Source organism: Dothidotthia symphoricarpi (genome assembly GCF_010015815.1).
Source record: "Dothidotthia symphoricarpi CBS 119687 unplaced genomic scaffold P153scaffold_8, whole genome shotgun sequence".
Taxonomy (NCBI): domain Eukaryota; kingdom Fungi; phylum Ascomycota; class Dothideomycetes; order Pleosporales; family Dothidotthiaceae; genus Dothidotthia; species Dothidotthia symphoricarpi.
The window spans coordinates 1,462,825-1,489,399 of NW_022985015.1; the positions used below are offsets into that span (position 1 = coordinate 1,462,825).

The 26,575-nt window shown below is 44.9% G+C and overlaps 9 protein-coding genes across 9 annotated transcripts; 5 read left to right on the forward strand and 4 right to left on the reverse strand.

The window, feature by feature from the left end:
• Window positions 1–159: 159 nt before the first annotated feature.
• Window positions 160–1,747, reverse strand: P153DRAFT_314818 (NAD-dependent deacetylase sirtuin-5). Its single transcript, XM_033664929.1, has 2 exons — window positions 952–1,747; window positions 160–903 (listed from the first exon to the last, which is right to left on the reverse strand). Exons 1-2 carry the CDS (start codon window positions 1,292–1,294, stop codon window positions 281–283), a joined length of 966 nt encoding a protein of 321 aa, XP_033525055.1. The 5' UTR covers window positions 1,295–1,747; the 3' UTR covers window positions 160–280.
• P153DRAFT_366217 (uncharacterized protein) lies at window positions 1,535–3,506 on the forward strand. Its single transcript, XM_033667998.1, has 3 exons — window positions 1,535–1,752; window positions 1,802–1,966; window positions 2,019–3,506. Exons 1-3 carry the CDS (start codon window positions 1,596–1,598, stop codon window positions 3,173–3,175), a joined length of 1,479 nt encoding a protein of 492 aa, XP_033525056.1. The 5' UTR covers window positions 1,535–1,595; the 3' UTR covers window positions 3,176–3,506.
• Window positions 3,507–4,817: 1,311 nt separating this feature from the next.
• On the forward strand, window positions 4,818–6,050 carry P153DRAFT_418327 (uncharacterized protein; the record flags this gene model as incomplete). The annotated part of the gene is made up of 1 exon (XM_033672165.1): window positions 4,818–6,050. One exon carries the CDS (start codon window positions 4,818–4,820, stop codon window positions 6,048–6,050), a length of 1,233 nt encoding a protein of 410 aa, XP_033525057.1.
• A 926-nt stretch (window positions 6,051–6,976) lies between these two features.
• On the reverse strand, window positions 6,977–10,022 carry P153DRAFT_338722 (uncharacterized protein). Its single transcript, XM_033665803.1, has 2 exons — window positions 9,588–10,022; window positions 6,977–9,538 (listed from the first exon to the last, which is right to left on the reverse strand). Exons 1-2 carry the CDS (start codon window positions 9,862–9,864, stop codon window positions 7,050–7,052), a joined length of 2,766 nt encoding a protein of 921 aa, XP_033525058.1. The 5' UTR covers window positions 9,865–10,022; the 3' UTR covers window positions 6,977–7,049.
• Window positions 10,023–10,174: 152 nt separating this feature from the next.
• On the forward strand, window positions 10,175–12,824 carry P153DRAFT_396059 (uncharacterized protein). Its single transcript, XM_033671450.1, has 2 exons — window positions 10,175–11,917; window positions 12,629–12,824. Exons 1-2 carry the CDS (start codon window positions 10,228–10,230, stop codon window positions 12,709–12,711), a joined length of 1,773 nt encoding a protein of 590 aa, XP_033525059.1. The 5' UTR covers window positions 10,175–10,227; the 3' UTR covers window positions 12,712–12,824.
• Window positions 12,825–13,158: 334 nt separating this feature from the next.
• On the forward strand, window positions 13,159–14,847 carry P153DRAFT_366219 (MFS general substrate transporter). The gene is made up of 2 exons (XM_033667999.1): window positions 13,159–13,756; window positions 13,810–14,847. The coding sequence occupies exons 1-2, from the start codon at window positions 13,207–13,209 to the stop codon at window positions 14,718–14,720; spliced, it is 1,461 nt and encodes a 486-aa protein (XP_033525060.1). The 5' UTR covers window positions 13,159–13,206; the 3' UTR covers window positions 14,721–14,847.
• Window positions 14,848–16,695: 1,848 nt separating this feature from the next.
• Window positions 16,696–18,071, reverse strand: P153DRAFT_384935 (uncharacterized protein; the record flags this gene model as incomplete). Its single annotated transcript, XM_033670386.1, has 4 exons — window positions 16,696–17,113; window positions 17,164–17,259; window positions 17,318–17,825; window positions 17,876–18,071. The coding sequence occupies 4 exons, from the start codon at window positions 18,069–18,071 to the stop codon at window positions 16,696–16,698; spliced, it is 1,218 nt and encodes a 405-aa protein (XP_033525061.1).
• A 1,009-nt stretch (window positions 18,072–19,080) lies between these two features.
• P153DRAFT_422519 (FAD-binding domain-containing protein) lies at window positions 19,081–21,137 on the forward strand (the record flags this gene model as incomplete). The annotated part of the gene is made up of 6 exons (XM_033672375.1): window positions 19,081–19,164; window positions 19,221–19,729; window positions 19,782–20,198; window positions 20,251–20,623; window positions 20,674–20,790; window positions 21,087–21,137. The coding sequence occupies 6 exons, from the start codon at window positions 19,081–19,083 to the stop codon at window positions 21,135–21,137; spliced, it is 1,551 nt and encodes a 516-aa protein (XP_033525062.1).
• Window positions 21,138–21,285: 148 nt separating this feature from the next.
• P153DRAFT_356404 (uncharacterized protein) lies at window positions 21,286–21,972 on the reverse strand (the record flags this gene model as incomplete). The annotated part of the gene is made up of 1 exon (XM_033666644.1): window positions 21,286–21,972. The coding sequence occupies one exon, from the start codon at window positions 21,970–21,972 to the stop codon at window positions 21,286–21,288; it is 687 nt and encodes a 228-aa protein (XP_033525063.1).
• Between the last annotated feature and the right edge of the window lie 4,603 nt (window positions 21,973–26,575).

Below are 26,575 nucleotides of genomic sequence, written 5' to 3' on the forward strand. Positions count from 1 at the left end.
GGATGCCTCACTACTTCGATTCTGGGTACGATGCTACTTTCAGCGAAGTCAGTTTACGCATGAGGGCAGCTGTCTATTTTGTCACGATATGATGAGTTCTTTTGATGGTTGATATGGGATGGGGGGACGGCGTTGGGTGTGTGTGTGTGTGTGTGTCGGACTTGATCTGTTTCTTGATGATTGTAGACATAGGGTCAATACAACTCAGCTTCCACCCGCCTGTGCTGCACACATCTGACTTATTAGAGTAGCTTGATTCGGATAATTTGATACTCGATATTCACGCCCCCTCCGCAGCATCAGGCAGCGCATCAACATCCATCTCACCAATAACGCTCTTCAAAATCTGCGGCAGAATCTGCGCCGCATCGCCCTGGAAGAACCAATCCCCCTCGTACAGCCCGCCAGCAGGCACATCATTCGCATCCATATTTATTATCGCGACTTTCGCGCCCTTGCTCCGCGCCTCGTCCACATACCCCGCCGCGGGATACACTTTCGCGCTCGTCCCAATCACCATGATGAGGTCGATCTTGCCCGGCGCCGCCATATACGCGTCAATCTCATCCAGCACGTCGACGGGCAGGCGCTCGCCGAACCACACCACGCCCGGGCGCTGGAGGCCGCGCTTGCACGCCGGGCATTGGGGGAGGTGGTCGTGGTCGATCTCAGGCAGGGCGACGTCGGCGTCGGAAATGTCGAGTTCGCGCGCTGCTGCTGCGAGGGCGGTGGTTGTGGTGGGGTCGGAGTCGTCGGTGGGAATGGCCAGCGCGGGCACAATCGGGTCTGTGTAGTTGTTTCGCTCGATGTGGGTGCAGAAGAAATCTGAGCATTTTACGTCGAAGAGCGAGCCGTGCAGGAGCTTGAGTTGGGCTGCGGGGTGCTGGGCGCGGGGGGAGAGGCCTGTGTTTGTTAGTACATTGCATGTGGTGAGTGGGTGGGGGGACATACCGTCGACGTTTTGGCTCAGCGTGACGAAGCCCGGTTTCCGCCTTGCCAGCTCGGCGAGCGCGTAATGGGCGGGGTTCGGTTTGGCCTTGAGCGCCATGTGTCGTCTGTAGCTGTAGAACTGCCACACCAGTCCCGGGTTCATGCCGAACGCCTCGGGCGTCGCAAGGGACGTAGCTTCGTGTGTGCGCCATAATCCCCCCGCGCCGCGGAAGGTGGGGAGGCCAGACGAGGCGGACAGGCCAGCGCCTACGAGGGCGAGGATACGCGTCGACTGATTCAGGTGGGCTTGGAAGGTGTGGAGGTCTGTGGGCGGGACGACGCTTCGGGGGGCCGTAGACGCCATTCTGCGGAGGATGTGGGGTAGAGGCAGGATGGCGGGGGCGTCGCGGTATATGAGGCCGGGGAGCAGAGGCGGCAGTCAGGCTGTGTCATGTATGCGCTGGCTGTGTGCAAGGCAGCAATGGGGTGGGAATGGGGGAAAACATGGGGTTTGCCATTGTGCTACTGCGTTACGGCGTACATCCGGTGAAGGCACGACGTCAGGGCTCCTGCCTAATCGATAAGAGCTAGACATGCCCTTTGATTCCGCACGCGCATGATTCGCGCACCCCTCTGTCCTCGCATGTTCGTGTGTGTGTGCAGCCATGAGTCTTTCGCTCCGACTGCTGCGTCCCACGAGGGTGCGCTGGAGATGTCGTGTCCCGGTTGCACGGAGAGGGTATTCGAGTGTTCCCACCGCACATGCCGGGTTCGGGCAGCCGTTGTATGAGACGCACCCACATTTGCTCAAGGCCGGGGAAGGTGCGACCATCCAGACATGGACGAGATGGATGCTGACTGATTGATGTAGTGACGCCTGGCATTACCGCCCTTGAATACCACGAACGCCGCGCGAAGCTCGCTAAAGAACTCCCGCCCAACTCCATCGCCGTGCTTGCTGCCTCGGACTTGAAGTACGCCTCGGGGGCGGTTTTCTATAAGTTTCACCAGGATCCAGACTTCCTGTACTTGACTGGTACACACACCGCGATTAGTGTATGAGGCGAGAAAGAGGCTAAGGAGACCAGGTTTCAGAGAGCAGGACGCCGTCGCCATCATTGAAAAGCACGACGATGAGGACCACATCTTCCACCTCTATGTTCGCCCCAAGGACCCCAGGATCGAAGCATGGGAAGGGCCGCGCTCTGGTGTTGAGGCGGCAGAAGACGTCTTCAATGCTGATGTCTCGGGCGATATCAACGACCTGCCCAAACTCCTCCCCAATATCGTCGGCAGGGCTAAGCACGTGTACACGGACCTACCCAACAGTCGGATAAACAAAAACATCCTGTCTCGGTATCTCTCTGGCTCTGAGCCCGCACGAATCGGTGGCATAGCAAGTGCATTCCGCGATGCGGAGAACGTGTCCACGAGGCCGCTACGGCCACTGATGAACGAGCTGCGCGTCATCAAGAGCGCAGCAGAAATCATAAACATGCGCCACGCAGGACAACACTCCGGCCGCGCCATCACAGACGCCATGCGCCAGTCCTTCACCCTCGAAAAAGACCTTGACTCATTCCTCGACTACTGGTTCAAGCAAGACGGATGCGACGGCCCCGCCTACGTCCCCGTAGTCGCCGGCGGCATCAACGCCAACACCATCCACTACGTATCCAACGACATGCAGCTCTCACCCTCCGACCTCGTCCTCGTCGACGCCGGCGCCCAGTACGGCGGCTACGTCACAGACATCACACGCACATGGCCCGTATCCGGAAAATTCACCCCCGCACAACGCGACCTCTACCAGCTCCTCCTCAACGTCCAACGCACCTGCGTCGCACTCTGCCGCGTCTCCGCAAACATCTCCCTCGACAAACTGCACCACATCGCGTCCAACGCCCTGCGCGACGGCCTGACAGACCTCGGCTTCGATATGGCTGGAAACGCTATCCAGACCCTCTTCCCCCACCACGTTGGCCACTACCTCGGCCTCGATGTGCATGATAGTCCGGGCTTCTCGCGCAGTCGCGTGCTGCAGAAGGATATGGTTGTTACGGTCGAGCCGGGGATCTATGTCCCTGATGATGAGAAGTGGCCGCAGTGGGCGAGGGGAGTTGGTATGCGTATTGAGGATAGCGTTTGTGTGGATGACGAGGGGCCGTATGTGCTTACTACTGAGGCGGTTAAGGAGGTTGTTGATATTGAGGCGCTGAGGGGGACGCAGAGTAGACTTTCATGAGGAGGGTGGTTGGAAGGAGCTGTACTATATGAATGTATATGTTCAAACGCGTATCCACATTTCTAGAAAAAGGCGAGCTAGGAAGTGTGAACCGAGACGGTGGCTATCGTCGTCAGTGAGCATCTAGTCATCCAGCCCTCGGTAGTTAAAAAAGAGATCTTGTTCCTTTTCAGCGTCGGCCCTCCTTGCATCTTTTCAGGACAGATTCCAAAAGCTCATTCAGCAACACCCATCGAAATAAACACGGTATCACACGTGAGACTGGAACTCATCATGTTTGCATCCGAGTTCATACACACATGTACGCTGGACAAGCGGGCCACGCGAGGGTGGTATGGTGAGCTTTTGTGTGCGTCTGAGATGCTGGCAGTGTCTGATGTTGGGTTGTGTGTTGTTGGACGTAGATCGATTGAAACATGGGAAAAGAGGTTATGTGCGATTGTTTGGGGATGTGGTGTTGTGTAGGTATGAGGTCGTGTGCGGGGGTTTGAGTAGTGTGGTGGAGGGAGATGGGAATGGATTTTAGGGAGTGGGCGGTGTGACGTTTTGAACTGTGAAGTTATGTAACGTGGTATACTGACATATATAGGGCTGATATTGAGCTTTGATGTGTTGGACCTGCGAATATAGGAAGTGCGGATGCCGACGGGTGAGAGGTGGTTGGTGTCGGTTGTGCTGCTGCTAGTCGTTCGTTTTTGAAAGAGCTTCGTATACGCAAGTTGGGAACTGTTGCTAACACTTGATAGCGAGATGCGGCCGTAGTATGGCACCTGGGAGGAGGATCTATGAGGAAGAGAAGTAATTCTCGATGACGCTTTCAGGGTTCTGTAAGAGTCTGCCGGACTGATCGGCCAGTTTGCTTACACGCACTTGTCATATAGAGACTGTGCCCGCGAGTAGCACCAGAATATGCGTCCGAGTCGGCGGGCGTATGGTAGAGTACATCGATCTGATCTCATCTAATGCTCACAGGACTCATGAAGCAAGGAAGAAGTTGATGATTATGTAGCACTCTGTCTTTTCACTATCATCTTGTACTGGTAATCTTCTTAGCTTCCAATCAGTTACGTCTGGTAACAATTTATAGCCTTCTTTGACTTGAATGTCAGTTTGGCGCTCTCCCACCACCATATCTGCATTTCAGTATCGTCCCCGGAATCCTTCCGAACAGAGACTATGCTCCAGGTAAGGTCTGAGGATGGGTCTTGACAAAACTTCGAGGCAGTAGATCACAGCGTTCTGGAGCCTAACGAAAAGATATGAAGTGAAGCGTACTAAAGCACTGCTCACGCCAGACCCACAGAACAGAGTTGGTAGAAGTCTGTAAGTGGAGTTTGCGGCGCAGTAGAGTCAAATATCAGGGGATTGACTCATCATTGCTATTCCCTGCTTGTTGTGACGTCAGACCTGCTTCGTCCATTGTCGGTTTATGGAGTTGAAAAGCTTTCGGTCTCACATATCTACTACCCAAACTTTCACTTTTTTGACCGAGCAACTCGAGCTTTTTCGCTTTTTCGATTACAATACGGTTCGTTTGTCCTACACCAATTTTGCTGCTCTCGAGAATCAATACAGGGAACTCATACACCTCAAGTTGTTCGAACTCTTCGGTGCTCGTATCGTTGCTGTGCACGACATCGCGATGGCTTACTCGAACCCTACATTGTCCCTTCGTCTCTCCCAGGGATCGTACTGGGACAATGATATATTCCAGCTCCAGCGACAAACATTTTCTGGTAGGAACTTCGTATTCATTACGACTTTCGAGACAGAGCGCACTGTAACACTTGTCTGTAATGGTCTTGTCCCTGATGGGACACAAAAGAGGCTGGATATTTTGGAAGCCTTGAAATCCGGGTTGCTGGAGCTTGTAGAATCTGGGAAAGAAGAAATGATCGTTATTCACTGCACCGGACCACAAGTTTTGGACCACATTGAAGTTTCGCCTAAACCGTCACCTAGGTCGGCTCAGACGCGCCGTGGACTGATAACCAACACAACAAACGAGCTGTGGAAAACCATTCTAGAGCCTGGCAAGCAGTACGAACTCCGGTTTTCTAAGAGCAAAGGCGAAGTATGGGGTTATTATAGTGATGAGGGGTTACTTGAAGAGATCACTCCATCCCAAAAGCTTCCTATCCACCGCGAAGACAGTACGATACGCTTCACTGTCCACAACAACCCACCCCCTCCAAGGATCTTTGCGAAACTCAAATTAACGCCAGAATGCCACCTATCAGGTGACCCGCCTTTCAAGATTATCATCGAGTTCTCTACAGACAGCAAAGCGCCAATTACATTTTGCAAAGGCAGACCACTATGGAGTATGCAATGGTTAGACCTCAACTCTGTCGAACAGCTCATGTCCTGTAAAGACTCTGAAACAGGGGAAAGTGTCGAAATGCCATACACATTTGGCTGTTTTGACTCTGATCCTCATCCCTCATTCCCCGTGGATGATGATTTTGTGGAGATACTGTCAGGTCGGCCTTGGCAATTCGTGTATACGCTTCAGAACGAGAGCTCTGGAGGTCTCGGGGGCTTAGAATGTCTACGTCCTGGTAAAAGATACGAGGCTCAGGTTTCTACCGACTTGAAAGGCTTTGGGATGTGGAAATTCGGACTCAGGAAGGACCTTCTCGACGGGAGTCTGGAGGAAAAGGAGAAACGATGGGAGATGGACATGTTGACAGGATGGTTGGTTATTGAAACACCGGGTGAGCCTGTAGTGTTCAAGGCAGTCGATGGAGAATTGGTTATAGCGCGCTTGGAACAACGGTTTTACTTCACCATTCCCGGTTTCAACTGCCGAATACGCATATCGCTAGTTTCAGCTGCAGTCTCTCCTCCTCTTTCCTGTTCAGCAGTGGGATAGCAGCTGGTATCAAGCTGAGTGAATGCTCCCAGATTGAGCAATGGGTTCACTACGGTCAACCAGCCCCCTGTACCGGGCGGGGGCCCCCCAGTACCGGGCGGGCTACCCCCCGCTACTAGTAATTCACTCCCCCGTACAGGGGGATAACCCCCAGTACTGGGAGGTATACCTCCCTATACAGGGGGGTAGATAATCCTAGCACGTAACTAGATCTCTAGCTATATCTGTAAGCTAATTAATTTACTCTTACATACTTAGTCTTGTAAGGGCTGAAAATTATACCCTACTTGTTAAAATCTATCCTACTAAACCTTAATAATATGCCCTAAAAATTATAGAATACCTGCTAAACCTAATATTTTATCCTAATAATTAAATCTTAATAAAAAATCTCCTTGTGTGTGGTTATTTTATAGGTGTATAACAATAGATAGTCTACGTGCTGCCTCCTACTCCCTCCCCCCCCTCCCCCCCTCTCTACATCCTGACACTAAGGCTCTAATCTAAACGTTATTAGTAAGGATTAATCCCCCTATTTAAGAACAGAAACAGCGTCTGTACTGGGGGATAACTATCCCCCTGCAACCGGGGGCTCATTGACCGTAGTGTTGTAAGTGCACATGGGCGAGACGGAAACACCCAGGTCGCGGATTTTGGACAGCTGCCGCCAAGGTGATGATGCCTCGCACTGTAGCCATCCAACATCTCGCTCGATTGGTTCGAAACATGGTGATAGTCCCAGTTCAAGCGGCTTCTCAAAATATTGTGATGTTAAGTTTTGGGGGTTAAGTCATTTGCACCGAATTTTTAGGAACTGGTCTGGGGTGAACCAGGTATCATTACGACTCTTGCATAGATCTTGTAGTCTAGTTGAATCTTTATCAAAATACGACAAAGAGCATGACTTCTATCAGAAAGTGGAAATTGGGAATAGGAATAGCAATAGGTTAACAACGCCAGGAATTTTAGGTCTAACGTTCGATGTGTGCTTCATTCTCCTCAATCTTCTCTAGACGCAAAACAACATGACCCGCAGAAACTTCTCCCCTTTTCTTTGTCAACTGCCTTAATAGATGTAACTAGTGAAGATGCAGTCGGACGCAAACTTCTGTCCTCTGAGAGCATTGGTTGGACCCAGTCAAATGCTGCGTTGTCTGACAACTTCTCTATCCCTCCAAGCTTCGCCATAAAATCTGGCAAGACAGCCATGTTTTCGCGAACGGAAGATCCATGTGAAATGTCTTGAGAAAAGGATTCGTACATGTGCTCCACAGTCTTTCCCTTGAGAACAACAATCATCTCCAGGAAAACGACACCGAGACTCCAGACATCAGATGTGACATCTTGAAACTCCCTATCAATAACTTCCGGCGCACTGTATCTAGCAGTGAAACCTCGCACCATGGTAGTATCAACTTCATCTGTGATATCCATAGAGTTGTTAAAGTCAATGAATAGTACATTCCCGCGATTTACAAGTATATTGTGTGGTTTGATGTCGCCATGCATAATTCTCTGCTTATGCATGAATTCGAGTGCCGTAGCTAGACAGCCAAAGAAAGTCCGCAGCTCAGGGAAACTTGATACTGTAGCGATCGTCAGGTACTCACGTAGTTCCATTTCGGCAACAGGAGACAATATCAAGCCGATGGAACTATCATCTGTGTAGCTTCCAACAAGCTCTACGATATGGAGGTGCCTCAAGCGCCTTAGTATTTTGATTTCGTTAATGCATTGCTCTATAGCTTCCTTGCCTCGGCGTGTCACCCGACGATATCGCTTTCTGGCGTACTCTTGAGAGCTAGCAAAACTAAGCACTTTGTCCACGTTTGTAGATCCACCTAAAAGTTCTCGGGGTTCAAATGGAAGAGGATCTCCTTGGTGGAAGTACCAGTGCTGTCTTTTCCCATCCTTCTCCAGGTCTATTGGGTTGGACAGTATGAGATCCTGGGCTTTCATGAAGGCCGGTCGGATGCTTGGAGGCACTGTCATTGGAATCTTTTGTTCGGTAACAGGAAACAAAAAATCGGAGAAGTGGCCATGAATGAGTTCGTCGAGGAGGTCTAGTCGACCGATGATCCGAAGAACCACATATGTCCGCGGCACATCGCACAATCGCGGATCTTTGTACTGTAGCAGGTTGGATATCTCATTGATCTCAGAAGTAGTATACTGTTCTGACAAATTTTGTCCCTCCGGAAAGAACCCGTCTAATCGTCGGGCGAAAATCTGCTGCAGATCGACCTCCATGGCAATACCGGAGTTACTTGAGCGAGCGTCTTCATGCTCTTTGACAGCGGCATCTGGATTGACGTCACTATCAGCAGCTGGTCGCATGGGAATCGCAAACAATGCCAACTTTTCTAAATGAGAAGCAAGGTGCCTTTTGAATACGGTTGGATCGACGTAAAGAAGAGGTTCGGATGAAGTCGTGCTAGCGATTGATGCTCGCCCCTCAAGTCGATCGATCCATTCTGAACAGCAGGGACATTCCTGAGCACATATCTGTTGGAGTGGCTTTCGAGCAATATCGAGGATAACCTGCTCTCCGCCGACTTCGTAGATGTTGGGATGTTTTCTCTGCATATGGGCAAGATACCGCTCTCTGAGGTGAAAGGTCTCGACCTCGCAAAGTTGGCAACTGTAGCTCACACGATGAACTTGCATCTCGTGACGAAACCATACGTTGATATCGCTAAAGTACGGGGCATCGCAGTTAGGGAATGTGCAGACATAGGCCCGAAGATCAGAAAAGATGTGGCGTCGCCACACTCTCTCATTCTTGAAGATCTTCATCCGAAAGCAGAACGGGCATTCTACTTCATTCCTAGATCCCGTTCGTAGCTCAGCGAGCTGAGGGATTCTCATGGTAGTCGAGGTGTCAAGTTCGTCGTTAATGGACCGCGACACAGTTGTATATGACTTCGCGTCGTTCTCGTGATCTGAGGTTTCTTCCACAGTGAGCATCTGAGGAGTGATACAGCCTGCTTTGACACTCGAGGCCTTTGTCAAGAACGTAGATGGTCGGCTGGAAGAGTCAAGTTGCATTTGCATGGCTGGGAGCTGTATTGCGGCCACTTGCGATCTAGGCTCTACAATCTTGGGTGTATCGTCGCGAGTAAACGTACCCTCAAGCTTCTCACGGTGGTCTCGCATGTAGCTTAGGTACTGTCGACGTTGAGTAATCGCGCGTCCGAGTCGCTTCTGGAGCCAGGCTAATTCCTCTGTAGCAAGCTTCGGATACCTCTCGCCTACGTGCGCGATATCAAACTGGTCATTGAATTGATGTCGGTTCCTATTGAGAGCTCGAGCAAAGAGATCCGTGGGTGCTGCGTGGCGGATGAGGTTGGATACTCTGAAAAGACGCGTAATGCAAGCCCCAATCTCTTCAAGAAGTTGTGTGTCTTCATTTTCATCTTCATCACCATCGTCACCAGTGGACGCGAAAGCTGTCTCACCTTCACGCTCCCCAGAGATGATCTCCAAGACTTTATCATGTCAGATCATGTAGCAACGTGGATTGAGCAGAATACTCACGTTCTCTTGTAACGATATTCAGATCATCGAGCAATTCCAGAACGTAGGTCAAAACGTCGCCGGCATCGCAAAGACGCGACTCCAGAGATACAGGAGACTCTGGCCGGTGTAGGGCGCCGATATTGCCCATCCATAGGCTGAACTTCTCCAGCTCATCGTTGATTCTTTCATGAGAAATCCGACCTTTTGGCCTGCTCGGATCGGAAAGAGTTAAGACGATGGTTTTCAGAGCGTGGATACAGTCCCGGCAATACACTGATACAGATGCAACCGACATATTTGACCCAGACTTCCTGGCGTTGAGGTTCCTGGGTGGGCTGCCTGCAGAAGCTTTGCGGCTACCTCAGTATTAGCATTGGAAGGAGACGCCGATACTCCACTGGTGTTATGGATCTTATTGATAAGAGTGAGCGATTTTCAGTCCGACGACTAATGTCCAAATATTGGGAGAGATCTAGTTCTATCGACTAAACTGATTAGGGCTTGAGTACCTAGTGCAAGATCGTAGAGTGGGGGCCGAAAGTGCGGGGCGTACACGTGGGAACTAAAACGATTGCTGCTTCTATTCCAAGACCAACACCAGATCACGCTTGGCTCGACTTCCTGCTCTCAATAATCTTACATATTCTGACAATACCTCATGAGTGGCCTCGAAATCGCAGGTGTCCTCCTCGGAGCTTTTCCCCTGATCATTTCCGGTCTCGAGCACTGGCGCGACGTAGCTAAGGTCGGTGGTTTCTTCTGGCGAATACGCAATGAGTACAAAGCTTGTCGCAGAGAAGTCCAATTTCATGAGATATTGTACAAACGAAACTTAAGAGAACTTCTTCTCCCTATCACAGACGATGCAGTCCAGGTGACTTGTTTGATAAGTGACCCTGGCGGCAAAGGTTGGGGCAGCGAGGTCTTGCAGGAGCGATTGAAGGGACGGCTTCTGGAGTCGTATAACTTGTACATGGAGATAATTTGTGAGATGAACAGAACGGTCGAAGAGTTGAGGGAAGAGCTAGCACTTGACAAGACGACTGTCCAAGGCAAATTAGGTCTACCCAACGCGACGAAGCAGCGCACGCCGTCGAGCCCGCAGGCTCATGGCAAGACTTCTAAACTCGAATCAGCAAAAGTAAAGTGGGACTTTGAGAAGTTCCGGCTCAAATTTAGCTTCAATGAGCCAGTCAGACACGAAATCTTCGAACGATTGAAAGAGTGTAACGGACGCCTAGAACAACTTCTCAGCACGAGTGACAAAATCCTTGCACTCGAGAACGCCGCTCTCCCGGATACGAAACATACTTCTGCTCTAGAAACGGTGGTTCATAAGGTGCGGAAGAAGTCAGATGTCCTCTTCAATGCCATACAAGCTGCGTGGCAGTGCTCTTGTCAACAGTACCATTTCGCCAACCTCCGGCTAGAGCACCACACACTTCCGGATATATCGTTCGAAGTCATTTTTACGTTCATCACTCCATCCCCTCAAGTGGATGTTTTATGGTCTTGGAGGGAGTTACAGTGTGAACAAATGATCAATTGTTCGTTTTCTCAAACTCGCAACACACCTCCAACTATATCTGAGCCATGCCAACCCTCATCAAATCACACTCCGGTGCAACGACAATCACCCAGACCAGCAAAACAAAAGACAGTCACCCTTATCACATCTACACATACAATCCCAAAGCTCGAACTGGACATCTTAGTCGATCCAAACATCGAGCTCTGTCAACTTTTGGGAAATGAGGAGCAGAGCAAATGTATGGGCGTTATCCGTCGGGACGATGCAATGTACCACCTCCACCCAATCTCGAAGAGAAAACGACCGGATGATGACAGACCATTGACCCTGAATCATATTCTCTCAAGAAACTTCGATGGACACCTTACCCGACGCCAACGCTACTCTGTCGCCCTGCTTCTCGCATCTTCTGTTGCTCAACTTCAATTCACCCCATGGCTTCAAAAGAGCCTCACAAAAGACGACGTTCTCTTTTTTCCGTCTTTAGATGACGAGGATAATATACCACACCAAGAGCCTTTCCTTCGTCAAGGCTTCTCACCTCAACATTCCACAACCACGAGCACCAAAGCTAACGACTGTGACTTCATCTCACTTGGCATCCTCTTGTTAGAGCTCTGCTTCGGCCAACGACTAGAGGATCACCCTCTCCGCAAGAAATACGCAGTTGAAGTCGAAGGGTCCAAGGACGCCTTTGATCTTATGGCTGCCCTCAAGTGGTGCCAAAGCGTTACTGATGAAGGTGGCGATGACTATGCTTCTGCCGTGAAGTGGTGCTTCGTCGCGGGGGCAAGGGCCGGTAATGACTCATGGCGGAGTGAGTTAGTAAAGAATGTGATTAGGCCACTTGAGAAGTGCCTGGAATGTTTTAGAGCAGTAGGTCTGTGATAGACAAAGTCAAAAGCAGGAAGTTGTTCTCTCTTAGAAAAGATCCTTGGGATAACCCCAAGGTGCAATAATCGAAAGTAGTAAATACACGAAACGAAGAGATTCAAACCATACGCAGCCGCTTCATCGCGCTAAGTACTGATGTCATGAAACAGGACAATCAGTTAGAAGCTTTCTCTGGAATCAGTTTCACGTATTCTACGTTTATAATGACAAGACGCGTGAGGTACCTCGGCATCATCAGATAAATCCGATCTTCAATCGCAACATTGATAATGACTGCACGAACGGATCTTGATCTAGGATGAGGGAACATGGTATTTCGTATCACTATAGTGCTACAGATATCATGAAATTACAGTAGTACTGAGACAGAATCATGTTCAGGATGTGACATTGGTCCGGCCCTTGGCTTGGAATACCGGGAACTTCGCAACCTTAAAGAGATGTCCATAGGTACCCTCTACCCCTACCATTCCAAGACAAAGGTCCCTAGGTTCGCTTTCGTCGCGCGATTGGATGTAACTGGATTGTTCGGCGAGCGAAAAGAGCCTGGAAAGGGTCTTTATTGCGTGTGTGTAGTCTTTGCGCTGCTGTCGGACACCAACCTACTCATCTCTTCGCTCCTGAGACCGCGCAGTGCTCGGATCCTCTTCGCGGTCTGGTCGTTTGATGACGTACCAGGCTGCGAACCCTGCAAAGAACACCATGTTTGCGCGATAAGTATAGCGCAGAAGCGTTTTGAGGCGCGCGTTTGGTGGAGGGTTCATACTATGTCGTTTGAAACGAAAATGGGAGGTAGCTGGGCTTTCTCAAAATTGGTGTTTAGAAGTTGGACGGCGGTAGTCAAACGTCGTGGCTCCAGGGCCGGAATACTCCGTAATCCATGGTTAGTCCGATCGCAGCTAGCAGGGATCTTTCCCTGGCAAAAATCGCGGCGCAGCATAGCCACGCTAATTCCACCACTCGCAGGAGGGATCCACTTGCTAGAAATAATCTGATTGCCTAGTACTCCAGTCTCGGAGTTCGGAAACGAGTCGGATCTGATAAGCAATGATAAACGAATGATCTTGCCAATATATATAGCTGCCTGGTTGCCACCTTCAATCGGTATTACTGCCTTCCCTTCAGTTGCTCTCAGAGCTCGTAACTATGGCACCCAATGGCCCCCTTCAAGGAATTACTAAAACTCTTCCCATCGCTCAGGCGGATACCGAGATGGCAATTCTCCCTGTTCAGAGCACCACTCCATCAACACGTATGAAGAATGAAGACTCATTCCTAGTAGCCTATGACCCTTCCTTCGACATCGACAACCCCAAGGACTGGCCATCAGGAAGAAAGTGGGCGGTGACTGACGTCCTCTCGGCGACAGGTTTCAACCGCATAATGGTCAGCACTATCATGGCGCCTGCATTGACTACTATCGCAAAAGAACTTCATATGAGTTCTGCGGAGGCAGTCATGGCACTGTCCATTTACCTTCTTGCGACGGCATTTGGACCACTGGTCATCGGTCCGTTAAGCGAAGTCTATGGCAGGAAAAAGATCTTGCACGCTTCGAACATCTGGTTTCTTGTTTGGAACATTGTGTGTGGGTTTGCGAATTCAAAGGAAATCTTGATTGCTGCAAGATTTCTTGCAGGATTTGGAGCATCCAGCATATATGCGCTTGCAGGTGGTGTTCTAGGCGATGTGTGGAGACCTGAGCAGAGGGGTCAGTCGTTGGGAATCTATCTATTGATTCCGTTGCTTGGGGCTGCCGTTGGTAAGACTGTCAAATCAGGCCAAGCTATCGGTCCGCATTGCTAAAGTTCGTAGGGCCCATCATAGGAGGCTTTATGGCCTTCCGTACAACCTGGCGCTGGATGTTTTGGTCAACGTCTATCTTCCAAGCTGTCATGATCGTCGTGTCGTTCACCGCCTTCCAAGAGACATACCCTCCGTTGATCCTCGCACGTCGCGCTGCAAGATTGCGCAAAGAAACCGGTGATGGCCGATACTACACGCAGCATGAGCGCGCCATAGCCAACAGATCCATATCCTCGGTCTTGAGTAGAGCTTTAAGCCGCCCACTTCGATTACTGATCTTCCACCCCATCATTCAAATTACCAGTCTTATCTCAGCGTTCTACTATGGAATTCTCTATATCGTCCTCGCCAGTTTCGCGGAACTCTGGACCAAGCAATACCAACTTTCTCTTGAGATGAGTGGTCTGCACTATATTGCTTGTGCCCTCGGTGAGCTCGCAGGGGCGCAGTTCAGTGCGCCAGTCATGGATTATTTCTACCGCCGCATGAAAGCAAAGATCTCCGAGGATGATGTTGCCCCAGAGTACAGGATCTTGCTTATCTTCCCTGGCGCTCTGATAGCTCCAATCGGCCTCTTCATATACGGATGGACAGCACAATATCGTGTGCACTGGATAGCAGTAGATATCGGCATATTCTTGACGACGTTCGGGATGCAGGTTGCTGGTATGCCACTCCAAGCTTACACCATGGATGCGTATCCAGATCACACCAGTAGCGCCATGGCAGCGTCCCAATTCTTACGAAGCTTGACCGCATTCCTGTTTCCGCTTTTCGCACCGAGTATGTATGAGGCTCTTGGCTATGGTTGGGGAAACAGTGTGATGGGATGTACTGGGTTGATATTTGGGCTGCCAGCACCACTAGCGCTTTGGTATTGGGGTGCGAAGCTCAGGAAAAACGCGCGATTGAGTAATTGATAGGTGTGTTGTCCGGGAGCGACACAATTCGTCCGTATCGTCTAGTGTGGAAAGAAAGCCGCTATCATGCATAGATAGTCTCTGGAAGGCAAATGATAGAGAATATACATCGGATTAATTCCGTCACTCTGCAAAAGTCTGTGAAACATGGTCAATCATGAGCATCTTGACTGGTTAAACGATCATGCGATCTGTCTCTACGCCTAATGTTCTACCGTTTTGTTCTCTCTAGAAAGCGTTGTTTATCTTATTTAGGTTTCTTTCCTGATCTGATTTTCCGCTCTACCAACGGGACGTAGTAGGTTGCTCACTGCAATAGAACCGCAAGATTCTACAGAGTTAATTGACCTTTCGCCCCATTCACCTGCTGACTTTTATCTATCAAGTTACAGTCTTACATGGGCCCGTTCCTCATAACAGTGTTGACTATACCCAGTATTTTGTGCCACGAATGCGGTAATGGAGCACACTTGCTACTCAGACCCGTAGTGACCTTCCTTATACTATAATACCAGACATCTTACCAAAAGCCTATTGAATACAATACATGTCTTTGACTAATTCTCCGGTGAATATAAAATCCTCGTTGTTGACTACGCGCTCGCCGGTGTTGCTCGCAACATTTATAGTACTCGCGCCATGGACATCTTCGCTGTTGCTTGTAGTAGGTATCCATCGAAGCTGTATCATGCTTCTTGAAAACGGACAACAGTTTTTACAAAGTAACCTTTTCGAGAGCAAAAATCACCAATTGCGGTTCTCGCGCATCGGAAACTATCCCTCCAACCATAAATGCCCCTAGATGAGGCATCCGTGGCACTTCAGTATTTTCTGTTACCATATTGATCAGCCTCGACAATGACAACTATTACACAGTCACTTATTATGTGCCAATACAAGCACACATCTTGAGTTTAAGATAGCGGAAAGGTGAACATCCGACTTTCATCGTTTTGGTGAATTGACAGATCCTATAACCTGGTAACCAAACCTCTTGCATGTTCTACGTAAAATAGTCACGGCTCTGTGTCGTTTGATACCGTGCCTTGATGATAAGAAACCTGCATGAACTGCGTGTTGTACTACTGATTGTCACATCCGCAATGAATATATCGACTCATCTAGACAGACAAGACTAGCTTTCACGAGGTTTGTCCTTGATCACAGAACATAATAGTTGTTTTGGTCCAACATTATCTCAGGATCGGTGGAAAATACATCGGTGTCACCATTGGGCATTCTTTGGAAGCTACTCGATTGCTTGAGAAGTCTAGAAAGAAGTCCCACGGGTCGAAGGTAGTCCCAACAAAATTTCGCCAGACCAGAGGTAGCTGCACGGTAGCAACCCTGAGAACCGACGCAACATACGATGAACGTTTGTGCCTGATTAGCTTCACGCCTAAATCCCACAACAGAAGCGCGGACCAGGACGTGGCCCCTAATCGTGTGAAGCGCTTGCGGCCAGCGGCACGTAGCCCCCATACGACGCGGAGCTAGCGTGACCCAGCGGCTCGGGTTTCGCGCGCTTTTTTCATGTTTCGACGCGCCGGCGTTCTTGCAGAAAACGGTCCGCCCCTTGCTTGCTATGCTCGTGACGCGTATCACTTGACAAGTGCCGGTCCCCCACACATTTTCAGCGGTCAAGAGGCGCGCCATCGTCTTAGACCAAGACTTCAGTGTAGGCCGCATCCAACAGGTCCCATACTGAGCTGAATTTGTCGTAAGCCAATTTGAGGCATTTCCCGCTGTCTCTAGGCGGACATATCGCCGGCGAAGGAAAGACCACAACAAGCTACAACAAGACTACAACATCTCTGCCAGTCTTTCCAAGGACGTGTTGCATGATTGGTACAAGTGCACTATAAGATATGAGAAAGTTTGCCGCTGAGAAGCGCTGCAAATCCGCGTGCTTTTATTGCCAATCGTTCAGCGTATATTGAACACCGTCGAGTTACAAGCCCCCCGGTTGATGCATTTACGTAGCCCAAGCCTTCCCGACATGTCTCTGATTACACTCATTCCCATTCTCTGCGCTTTCAAACGTCACTTGTACCGTTCTTTCATACAAGATTGCCTCTTCACTATCATCATCCGCCTTCATGCCCCAGACGTTGACTCTCGATTCACGGTGACCAAGTTTTTTCCCATCACCTCTCATTTCTAACGGAATATTTTCTCTGTTCTCGTGGTCATCGACGGTATTCATCAAGGTATCAAACTGTCGTTTGGGTCTGCTAGTCATGCTGCCCCAGGTACGCAGTTTGCGGCTGTTGCTTTCTCTACGGGACGGACTGTCAGAGTATTCCCCGATGATGCGAGGAGCTACGTGTCTAAAAAAGCGGCGCAGCGTAGGAAGACAACAACAAATAACAAGCAGGTTAGATTCAACAAAGCTGTGATTGTACGTTAGCGTAAAGCATCCAAAAGTTTTGCGAGCACTTACATCCACAAAGTCCCTTCTCCAATGACCCAGGTTTGGTCCACGGAGGTCAAAGAAGGTATCAAAATGACCAGGCGGATGACTGAAGTAACTATGGTTCTGCTTCGGTCAGCGATGTACCAATGGCAAGTATCGAAAATGAAGCGATTACACTCACATAGACCCTACACCGAATATCCCAGTGAGCCCGACCTTCTGCTTCAATGGCATCTGCAATCTCCAGATAGTTGGTATTGGAAGCGCTATAAGTAACACATCTGTGATAATTCCAATCACTGCGGTCGCGATGTATATTGCTCCACGATTGATACATACGGCGATAGGTTGCAGCGTGGGATCCCAGCTCGCAGCAATAGGATGACACGCAAATACGAGACTGAAGAAAATGCCCGTGTAGGCGCCTACGATGACGAACAGTGTAGACCCTACAGCAATCTGAAAGACGCGATCAGGATTAAGGCGGCCGTAGAACAGACACAGAGCGGCTTTGGAACAAGCCATACAAGGAGCGTATACAAGTGGGCCAGCCAGAATAAGCCGAGAGTATAGGCCATAGTCATCCAGAGATATTTCCCACGCATGTACACCGATGACTCTGTAGTACCATCCAACAAGTAGAGTGGCTTGAGTAGCACAAGAAAATATCCAGGCGGCAAGAACAATGCCTGTTTTTTTATTAGCAATGTATTTGATATCTGCGTTGTGTACAACTTACCATCCTCGGTTTGAAATAGCTTCATCAGATAGCTTCTGATGTATACTCGCTGCAACAAAAAGGCGACGGCGAGCAGATTTTCTACCACAACAACAACATAAACCTCCGTTAAAAGCTGGCGTTGAGGGTTTGCAAAGTTGACCGAATAGCCAGGTGGAGGCGCCACAACTGTAAGAGTTCCGTTGATGTTCGCCATGGTAACACGAAAGCCACTCAAAGCAAAATATCTGCAACAAGATAATAAGGGACTCAACGATCAAATCGAGTATGTGCTTATACATTAGAGAAGTGCCCTCATGTCTTTATGCGTTTTGCTCGGTGATCAAAGTGTTCACAAAAAATTGAGGAATTCCCAGTTCGCTAGAGATGGGATGTGATTTGAACCCCTAGTTAGGGGCTTTCAAAACTGGGGTGAGGCTGGTCTTTGCTGCAGGAACGTTTCTTGACCCCATATGACCTGATTGCACTGCGGATCGTTACCACAATGTTTCAGAAGATCATGGCGCTTGTACCGTTTATAGTCATCTCAGGCCAAGCAACACGAATGTCATCCTTCTCGACGACAAGTTGATATAAATACAAACATCGTCCTTGAAGCTTGGTCGTAACTACATTCATGACGGACAGCTCATGTGTGAATGACGCACATACTACGTGGCGAAAACGTCCTCTGAAGTAGATGTATGCTCGTCTATTCAAACACAATGAACTGATGTATAGAAAGATCGTACGAGGTCAGGCAGCCAATTGAAAACCACAAGCATCCGTGCCGCTGCCAAGTAATAGTAACCGCTGCACTAGATCCTTCGTGTGCGGCAATTACTTTATTCGTGGCGAAGACATTCCCGCTCTCTAAATCAAGAGATGAGGGAAGTATGTCTTTCTTAGTTAGGTCGAAATATCATTCGAGCAAACACAGTGCTACAATATACTCTGATATTGCCCAGCCAAAATTCCCTTTAAACCTACCTTTTTACAAGATGCAAATTGCCGCGGGGTCGCTCTATACAACATCCGCGGAGTGCTGTTCTGTTGCAGATCGGCAAGCATAATGACTCGACTTGCATCCTTCCGAAGACCATAGCTTATCGAGTCTTCTTGGGAATTACTGTCACCTTCCAGTGGATGGACTCAAAAGCAAACCGTCCTGCTCCCTCGACGAATATTTTTTCTTAGGACATTAACGCTGTAAACAGTCACACATTATGAAACCTTTCACCCATTTACTTGGATCTCTTCTGGGCAGATCCTTCGTAGTGGATGACGCTGGAGGCCTGAATGATATGTGTGTATGTCAAATTCCAAGTCGCATTTGTTACATACAAGCCGGCTGATAAAGTGCTAGTGTAAAGCCATCGAAAGTGCTGGTTTGACCCACGTCCTTTATGCAAACGACGAGCAATATTCGAATCGCATCTCATCGTACTGGTCAGTCAGCGCACAATTGACCCCCAATTGTATCGTACAGCCACTCTCGACTGAGGAGGTTACCAGGGTAGTCAAGACTCTTGTAGCAGATGCAGACTGTAGGCAGACCCAATTTGCGATCCGTAGCGGAGGTCATAGTACATGGGCAGGTTCGAACAATATCCAAGATGGGGTTACCATCGATCTTGGACTCATGAACACCACCACCTTTGATCCAGACACCAGTATTGCTTCGATCGAGCCTGGTTCGCGATGGGGTCAAGTCTATGCCACCCTCGACCCATTGGGCGTCACAGTAGCGGGCGGCCGAGCGGGTACCGTTGGTGTGGCAGGTTTTTTAACAGGAGGGGGGAATTCGTTCTACACCGCACAGCAAGGCTTCGCTTGCGATAATGTGAGAAGTTTTGAGATTGTGCTTGCCGATGGGTGGGTTATAACACGTTTTGAAAGATCGGTGCTTCGGCTGACGGTCTTACAGAGAAGTGATCAATGCGAATGCGAACGAAAACAGCGACCTGTTCCAAGTTCTGAAAGGCGGCTCAGGAGCTAACTTCGGCATAGTCACAAAGTTCGATGTGCAGGCGTTCGAGGCTGGCAATTTATGGGGTGGCACGATGATTTACCCGAAGTCCGTCGGACAGCAACACATCGAGGCATATCATGCGTGGACCGAAAACGTCAACAATTATCCCGAGGGGTCGTCTATTATCTTCTGGAGCTACCAACCGGCTCTGGAGGATATTGTGATTCTTGCTGCTTATGAAGATACTACAGGTAACGAGGCGCCGCCCGGATTCGATGGGTTCATGGCGATCCCAGACGCAATAGCATCTACGATGAGGATTGCGAGCCACAAAGCCCTGACAGACGAGCTTGAGCAGGCTGCAGGATATCGGTGAGTTTGACTCAGATCGTAATTTCGGTTGTCAACACTAACATTGTCCTAGCAATATTTGGTTCACGTTGACGTTCAAGAACGACATACGGATTTACCAGAAGATTGTTGAGCTCCACGAACAACTCGTAAATGAATGGAAAGCAGACAGTCCTGATCCAAACTTCATAACTCAATGCATGTTCCAGTCTATTGCCACGAGCTTTTCTCAGCACAGCGTGGCAAAGGGAGGCAACGTTCTTGGTTTGAACAGAGAAATGGACAATGTCGTTATGCTTCTATACGACATCGCTGTTATGAGCCCCGAGTTGGAGGTGTTGGCAAGAGAGAAGCTCAGAAAATCTGGAGAGGCAATGAAACAGTATGCAGCAAGCTTGAACGGTCTGATTGACTGGACGTACATGAACTATGCCGATAGCTACCAGGTACGTGTATATATTGTTGTAATTACTGTCTGTTACTGACTTTTGTTCAGAATCCCCTAGGAAGTTATGGCCTCGAGAACGTAGCAAAAATCCGTGCCGCCGCCGCGAAGTACGATCCCAAACAAGTTTTCCAAACTCGTGCACCAGGTGGCTTCAAGATCTCTCAGGTAAAAGAAAAAGTGCGCAAAACAGAGCTTTGATAAGTCATGCAAGAGATTCACGACAGTGGCGAGTGCGTTGCTAGTAATTGCACATACTTTCCCTATGTCTACTGTTATCTCATAACTAAAATCCGAGTATCAAGCGCTCTTTGCAATTTGCTCAAATCCTCCCAATTTAAAGGGCACATTTAAAAACCTTGATACATCACGGAAAAGTACTGATACTGTGTCTCCGACTTGGGCACCTTCCATACCAAATCCACCCAGTCCTTTGGTTGTTACGAAGAAAAACATTGTATTAGCGTTTACCAGCGTGTGATTCAGCATTACTGAGAGCGGACGGGCGTGGCTGAATGCTGAGTTTGGACCCTCGCCAACCCTTATTAGAGCTTCGAACTTCTCTGCACACTCTTGTTGTGGAGGGATTGCAGAACAAGAACGAATGTTCCTGATTGCCCATGGGACAGACAATATCAATTCCCGTAGCGCCGCTCGGTCTCCCTACGTCCACAGTTCAGAAGCTGCCAAGCCAGATTGGTAAAGTTTTTGCGATTTGAGTATGAAGGATACAAACTCAACTTCTGTCAAGTTTTGTATTTCTGCCAGTCGAGATAGAGTTAACGTGTCAGCAAGCGCCTCGAATGCTGTCGCCGATCTAGGACACCGGATTACATGTGCAATTTCATCTACAACTGACGCCCCAACCACGAGGTCGCGATCTTTGACTTTGAGCTGAGTTGTTAGGTTCCGAGGTATTGCACGTTTCCACGCATCACGCCAGATGTGTTCGCGCATGCCTTGTGCCCATCCTTCTTGCGTACACGAAAAGTCGAGTGCCCAGGATGGGGAATCGTGATCGAACTTGTCCCTGGTTGACAAGACGGGAAGGCCATATAACATATCAATGAACATGTAGGGATTTGAGGATAAGACACTGACTGTGACATCAAGGTAGATCTGTGCTACGGATTTTCGGCAGTCGACAGTGTAATTTGCAGCCAGGTGTGCAGATGTCATACCAAGTGCACCGTACACCTTGTCCCGGGGGTTGGTGGCTTCGAATCGTATATTCTCGTACCAGAGGTACCAAAGAGGTTTTGGTTTTCGGTTGCCGTCCAACCAATAATCCCGGCGTTGACGAAGAAGGTGGTTGACGCCTGAGAATGCAAGATTATATCTCGCACGCATGAAGGCATGGCCGTAGGCAGAGGTCAAAAGGAGTTTGTCTGCGTGTAATTGAAGAATGTAACGAATCTTATGAATTTGTTCAAACTGCAGGTGGACAGTCCCAGGTGTAATAGGGGAGCATTAGGCCTGGCCAGAGTGACCTCTTGCACAACCCAGATACGCTTAAACCAGGGTCGTTGCATTAACTTATTAACTCCTTCTAGAAATATAAGGTCGTAATTTTACATTAACTTGCTGGCCCGGTCTACGACCGTAGGATCTGGCGGGATGCATAGATTATCCTAACCGATTCGATAGAGGGCTTCCACTACAGTCAACCAGCCCCCTGTACTAGGCAGGGGCCCCCTAGTACTAGGCGGGCTACCCCCTACTACTAGTAATTTACTCCCCTATATAGGGGGATAACCCCTAGTACTAGGAGGTGTACCTCCCTATATAGGGGGGTAGATAATCCTAGTATATAACTAGATCTCTAGCTATATCTATAAGCTAATTAATTTACTCTTATATACTTAGTCTTATAAGGGCTAAAAATTATACTCTACTTATTAAAATCTATCCTACTAAACCTTAATAATATACCCTAAAAATTATAGAATACTTACTAAACCTAATATTTTATCTTAATAATTAAATCTTAATAAAAAATCTCTTTATATATAGTTATTTTATAGGTGTGTAATAATAGATAGTTTACGTACTACTTTCTACTCTTTTTCTTTCCTTCTCTCTTTTCTATATCCTAATACTAAGGCTTTAATCTAAATATTATTAGTAAGGATTAATTTCTTTATTTAAGAACAGAAATAGCGTCTATACTAGGGGATAACTATCTCTCTATAACTAGGGGCTTATTAACTGTAGTGTCTCTATAGTGTTACTAAGGTACTATATTAGTGTAAAATATACTAGGTTAGGTAAAATTACACTGCGTATAAGAGTAAATTTACACTTTTATACTATATCTAGCTAAATTTACCTAATATTCTAAGTAATTTATACTAATTCTAAAAGATTTATATACTTTATTCCTTTTAAATTACTACTATATAAGAAATCTTTATAAAGAGAAGAGAGTAAAATAAGTAAAAATAGACTTTTATTTATAATTATTATATAATTACTACCTTCTTCTTCTAAGCCTTAACTAAATTATATATTCTAATATAGTACCTAATAGATTAAATACTATATTAAGGCTATATAACTATAAGTAAACTATTTATAAGTAGCTTAAAATATAACTTTATACTAGTTAATAATAAAGAAGCCTTTACCTAACTTAAATATACTAGGCTAGAAAATAATACTATTAAAGTTATACTTAGTAGTAAAAAGTATAATAATTAGGTTCCTACTATAGTTAAGTAAGTACTAAGTAGTAGTATTATTACTTAAGTAACCTACTATACTAGTATAATATAGAAGGAATATTATAAAGATTATATAGCTATGCTTAGTACTAGTCTAGGAATTTATAATAATATAATATTAATTATTTATAGCTAGAATACTGTTTAAACTATATAAAATATATAAAGTAGAGATATTATAGTAGTATATATTAAATAAAAAGAAGTAAGTTTTAACTAAAATAGCTTAAAGTTACTATTAGAAGTATACTATAGTTCTAAAGGTACTAGGTATTAGTAGTATAGCTATATTTAAGCTTACTTTATTTAAAGCTATAAAAGAACCTACTCTATTATTATTATATATAAATATATAGTTAAAGAGAACTTATTAGTAGCTATTAATATAGTTATTTTATAAACTATAATTAGTATTATTAATACTAAAAGTAAAAGATTAGATTAAGGTTAGCTTATAAAGTAAGGTAAGTAAAATATATAGTAAATATTATTATATAAGAAGTAATAGTAGAGGTCTCTATACCTATTACTATAAGTAGGGAAGTAATTAAGACTAGCGTAGGTATAGAGGTAAGTAGTAACTAATTAATTACTATTTAAATAGAATATAGAGACTATAGATAATAAAGAATATAATTAAGAATAGCTATTTCTAAGTTAAAGAGATTAAAAGGTTAGAGTTAATAAATAAGTATAAATAAGTTAAAGTAGGTAAAAGTATATAAAAGTAAGGTTATATATATATAGGCTAAGCTATAGTAATATTTAGTTATAGTAAAAATACCTATAATTCTAAAAATATTAGCTACTTAAACCTACCTATTTAAATAGTATTTATTAAGGTTATAAGAAGAAAAACCCTATATAATAGTAGTTAGTAAGTAGTATTTACTTAGGCTATTATATAAGTTATACCTATTATTATAGCTTCTACTTTAATATAAGAGATACTAATAAACTTAACTATTTATAGATACTTAGAGGTTTATAATAATAAATAACATACCTAGGAATAATTTAATAATTAATACTTTATATTAAATAAAATCTACTTTGTTAGCCTTATACTATAATTCTAAATACTAAGTACTAATAATAGTAATATTTTATATAATTTCTAAAAGAGGTAGGAACTCTATATACTAACTATAGTAGAAGTTAGTATAGTTATATATAATTATCTTATATAAGGTATTTTATAAACTACTATATTAACTCTATAATACTAGTTACTAAGTTTAAGCCTAATAGGAAGTTTAAAAAAGAGTAAGCTATAAAGTAGTTAAACTACTTAAGAAATACTAAATTTAAAGAGAAATAATTATACCTATAGCTCTATTATAGATAATATAGATTACTTACTATTAATAGAAAAGTATATAGTAAAAAATTAAATATCTATACTACTTAACTTATTACTATTATAGGCTTTTTTATTATAGAACTTTATAGATAATACTCTATATAAGTAAAGTATATTATTCTAAGTAATTAGATATATTTATAAAATTTTAGTTTTAAGTAGTATTAATATACGTTAGCTGCTAGTACTGTATTATATTAGTATAAATATAGATAAATATACTAGGCTTAAGGCTATTACTATAGCTATAGTAGATATAGTAGTAGTACTACTTATACTTATAGCTATATATATACCTACTACTATAGTTACTAGCTTATTACTCTAATAACCTAAAACTATTAAGTCTATACTACTTAGTTTACCTATAATAGTTACTATAATTACTACTATAGCAGCTATAGTTATAAAGCTAGTGCTATATTCTACTAAGTATAGTATAGATTTACGTATAGTATTATATAAGGCTATATAGTATACCTTTTTCTAAGAAGCTACTTTTAACCTTTAAAGTAAAGTTTTATAGTATTCTAACTACCTTTTTAGATAGTAATATATAGAGAATATCTTTAGTATATACGCTAGTAAATCTTATAAAGTCTATAGTACCTAGCTAATATTCTAGTAGCTATAAAAAATATATAATTAATAAAACTACTACTATACTTATTACTACTTTCTACTATAGCCTTCTTAATAGTAGTAGGCTAAAGTTCTATAACTTTGTATAAGATAAGATCTACTATTCTACTACTTATATTATAAATAAGAAATCTATTATTAATTATAAACTAGGTATTTTATACTATACTACATAAAGTCTTAAAGTATATAATATAGTAGACTCTAGTTCTATTATAATAATAATATTCTTAAGTTAAGAAAATTTTAATAGGTTAAAGCTAGCCTTTTTAATAGCCTAGAGTATATAGTCTTTTATAATATTAGACTAGACTACTAGTATAGTTACTACTAGAGTAATAGGTAAGAATTTCTAAAGTACTTTTCTATACTTTTTATTAAGATTCTTAATTAAATAAGCCTTTACCTATATAAGAAAATCTATATACTAGTATAAAAGTAATTAACAAAGTCCTCTAAAGCGCTTTTCTATACTTTAAGTTAATATACTTAATTAAGGAAGCCTTTAGCTAAACTAGAAGATTTATAATAATATTAATTAGTTACTTACGTATACTCTAAGTAAATATAGAGAAAATCTTAGATATATATTTTATTTATTAGCTATTAAGCTAAAGCTCTATTCTCTAAAATACTATAGTAAGCCTATAAAGACCTAGTTTATTTATTATATATTTCTAAATTATTTATACTAGTCTTAAATATATTACTATTATCTTAGTTATTTTTATTATATATAGTATTCTTTCTTATATTACCTAGGTTAGTAGGTATAAGGTAATTATTTTAAGATAATATAGCTTTTAATAATATTATATATTTTCTACTACTAGATTTAATAATAGATAGCTTAGAAATCTCTTTTATATTATTACTACTAGAGTTTTTATATATATTAAACTAACTATTAGCCTAGCTATATATATTTTATATATTATATAAGGTTTATTATAACTTTATATTTAGCTATAATTACCTTTTCTAAACTAATACTTTAAATTTCTCTAAGATTACTATATATAATATAGTTATTAGGAAATCTATTACTAAAGAGTAAAATATTTCTAATACTAATATATTTTATAAGGTTTTAACCTTTAGTTATATATCTTATAGAAAGATATCTCTTATAGGGTTAGGGTTAGGGTTAGGGTTAGGGTTAGGGTTAGGGTTAGGGTTAGGGTTAGGGTTAGGGTTAGGGTTAGGGTTAGGGTTAGGGTTAGGG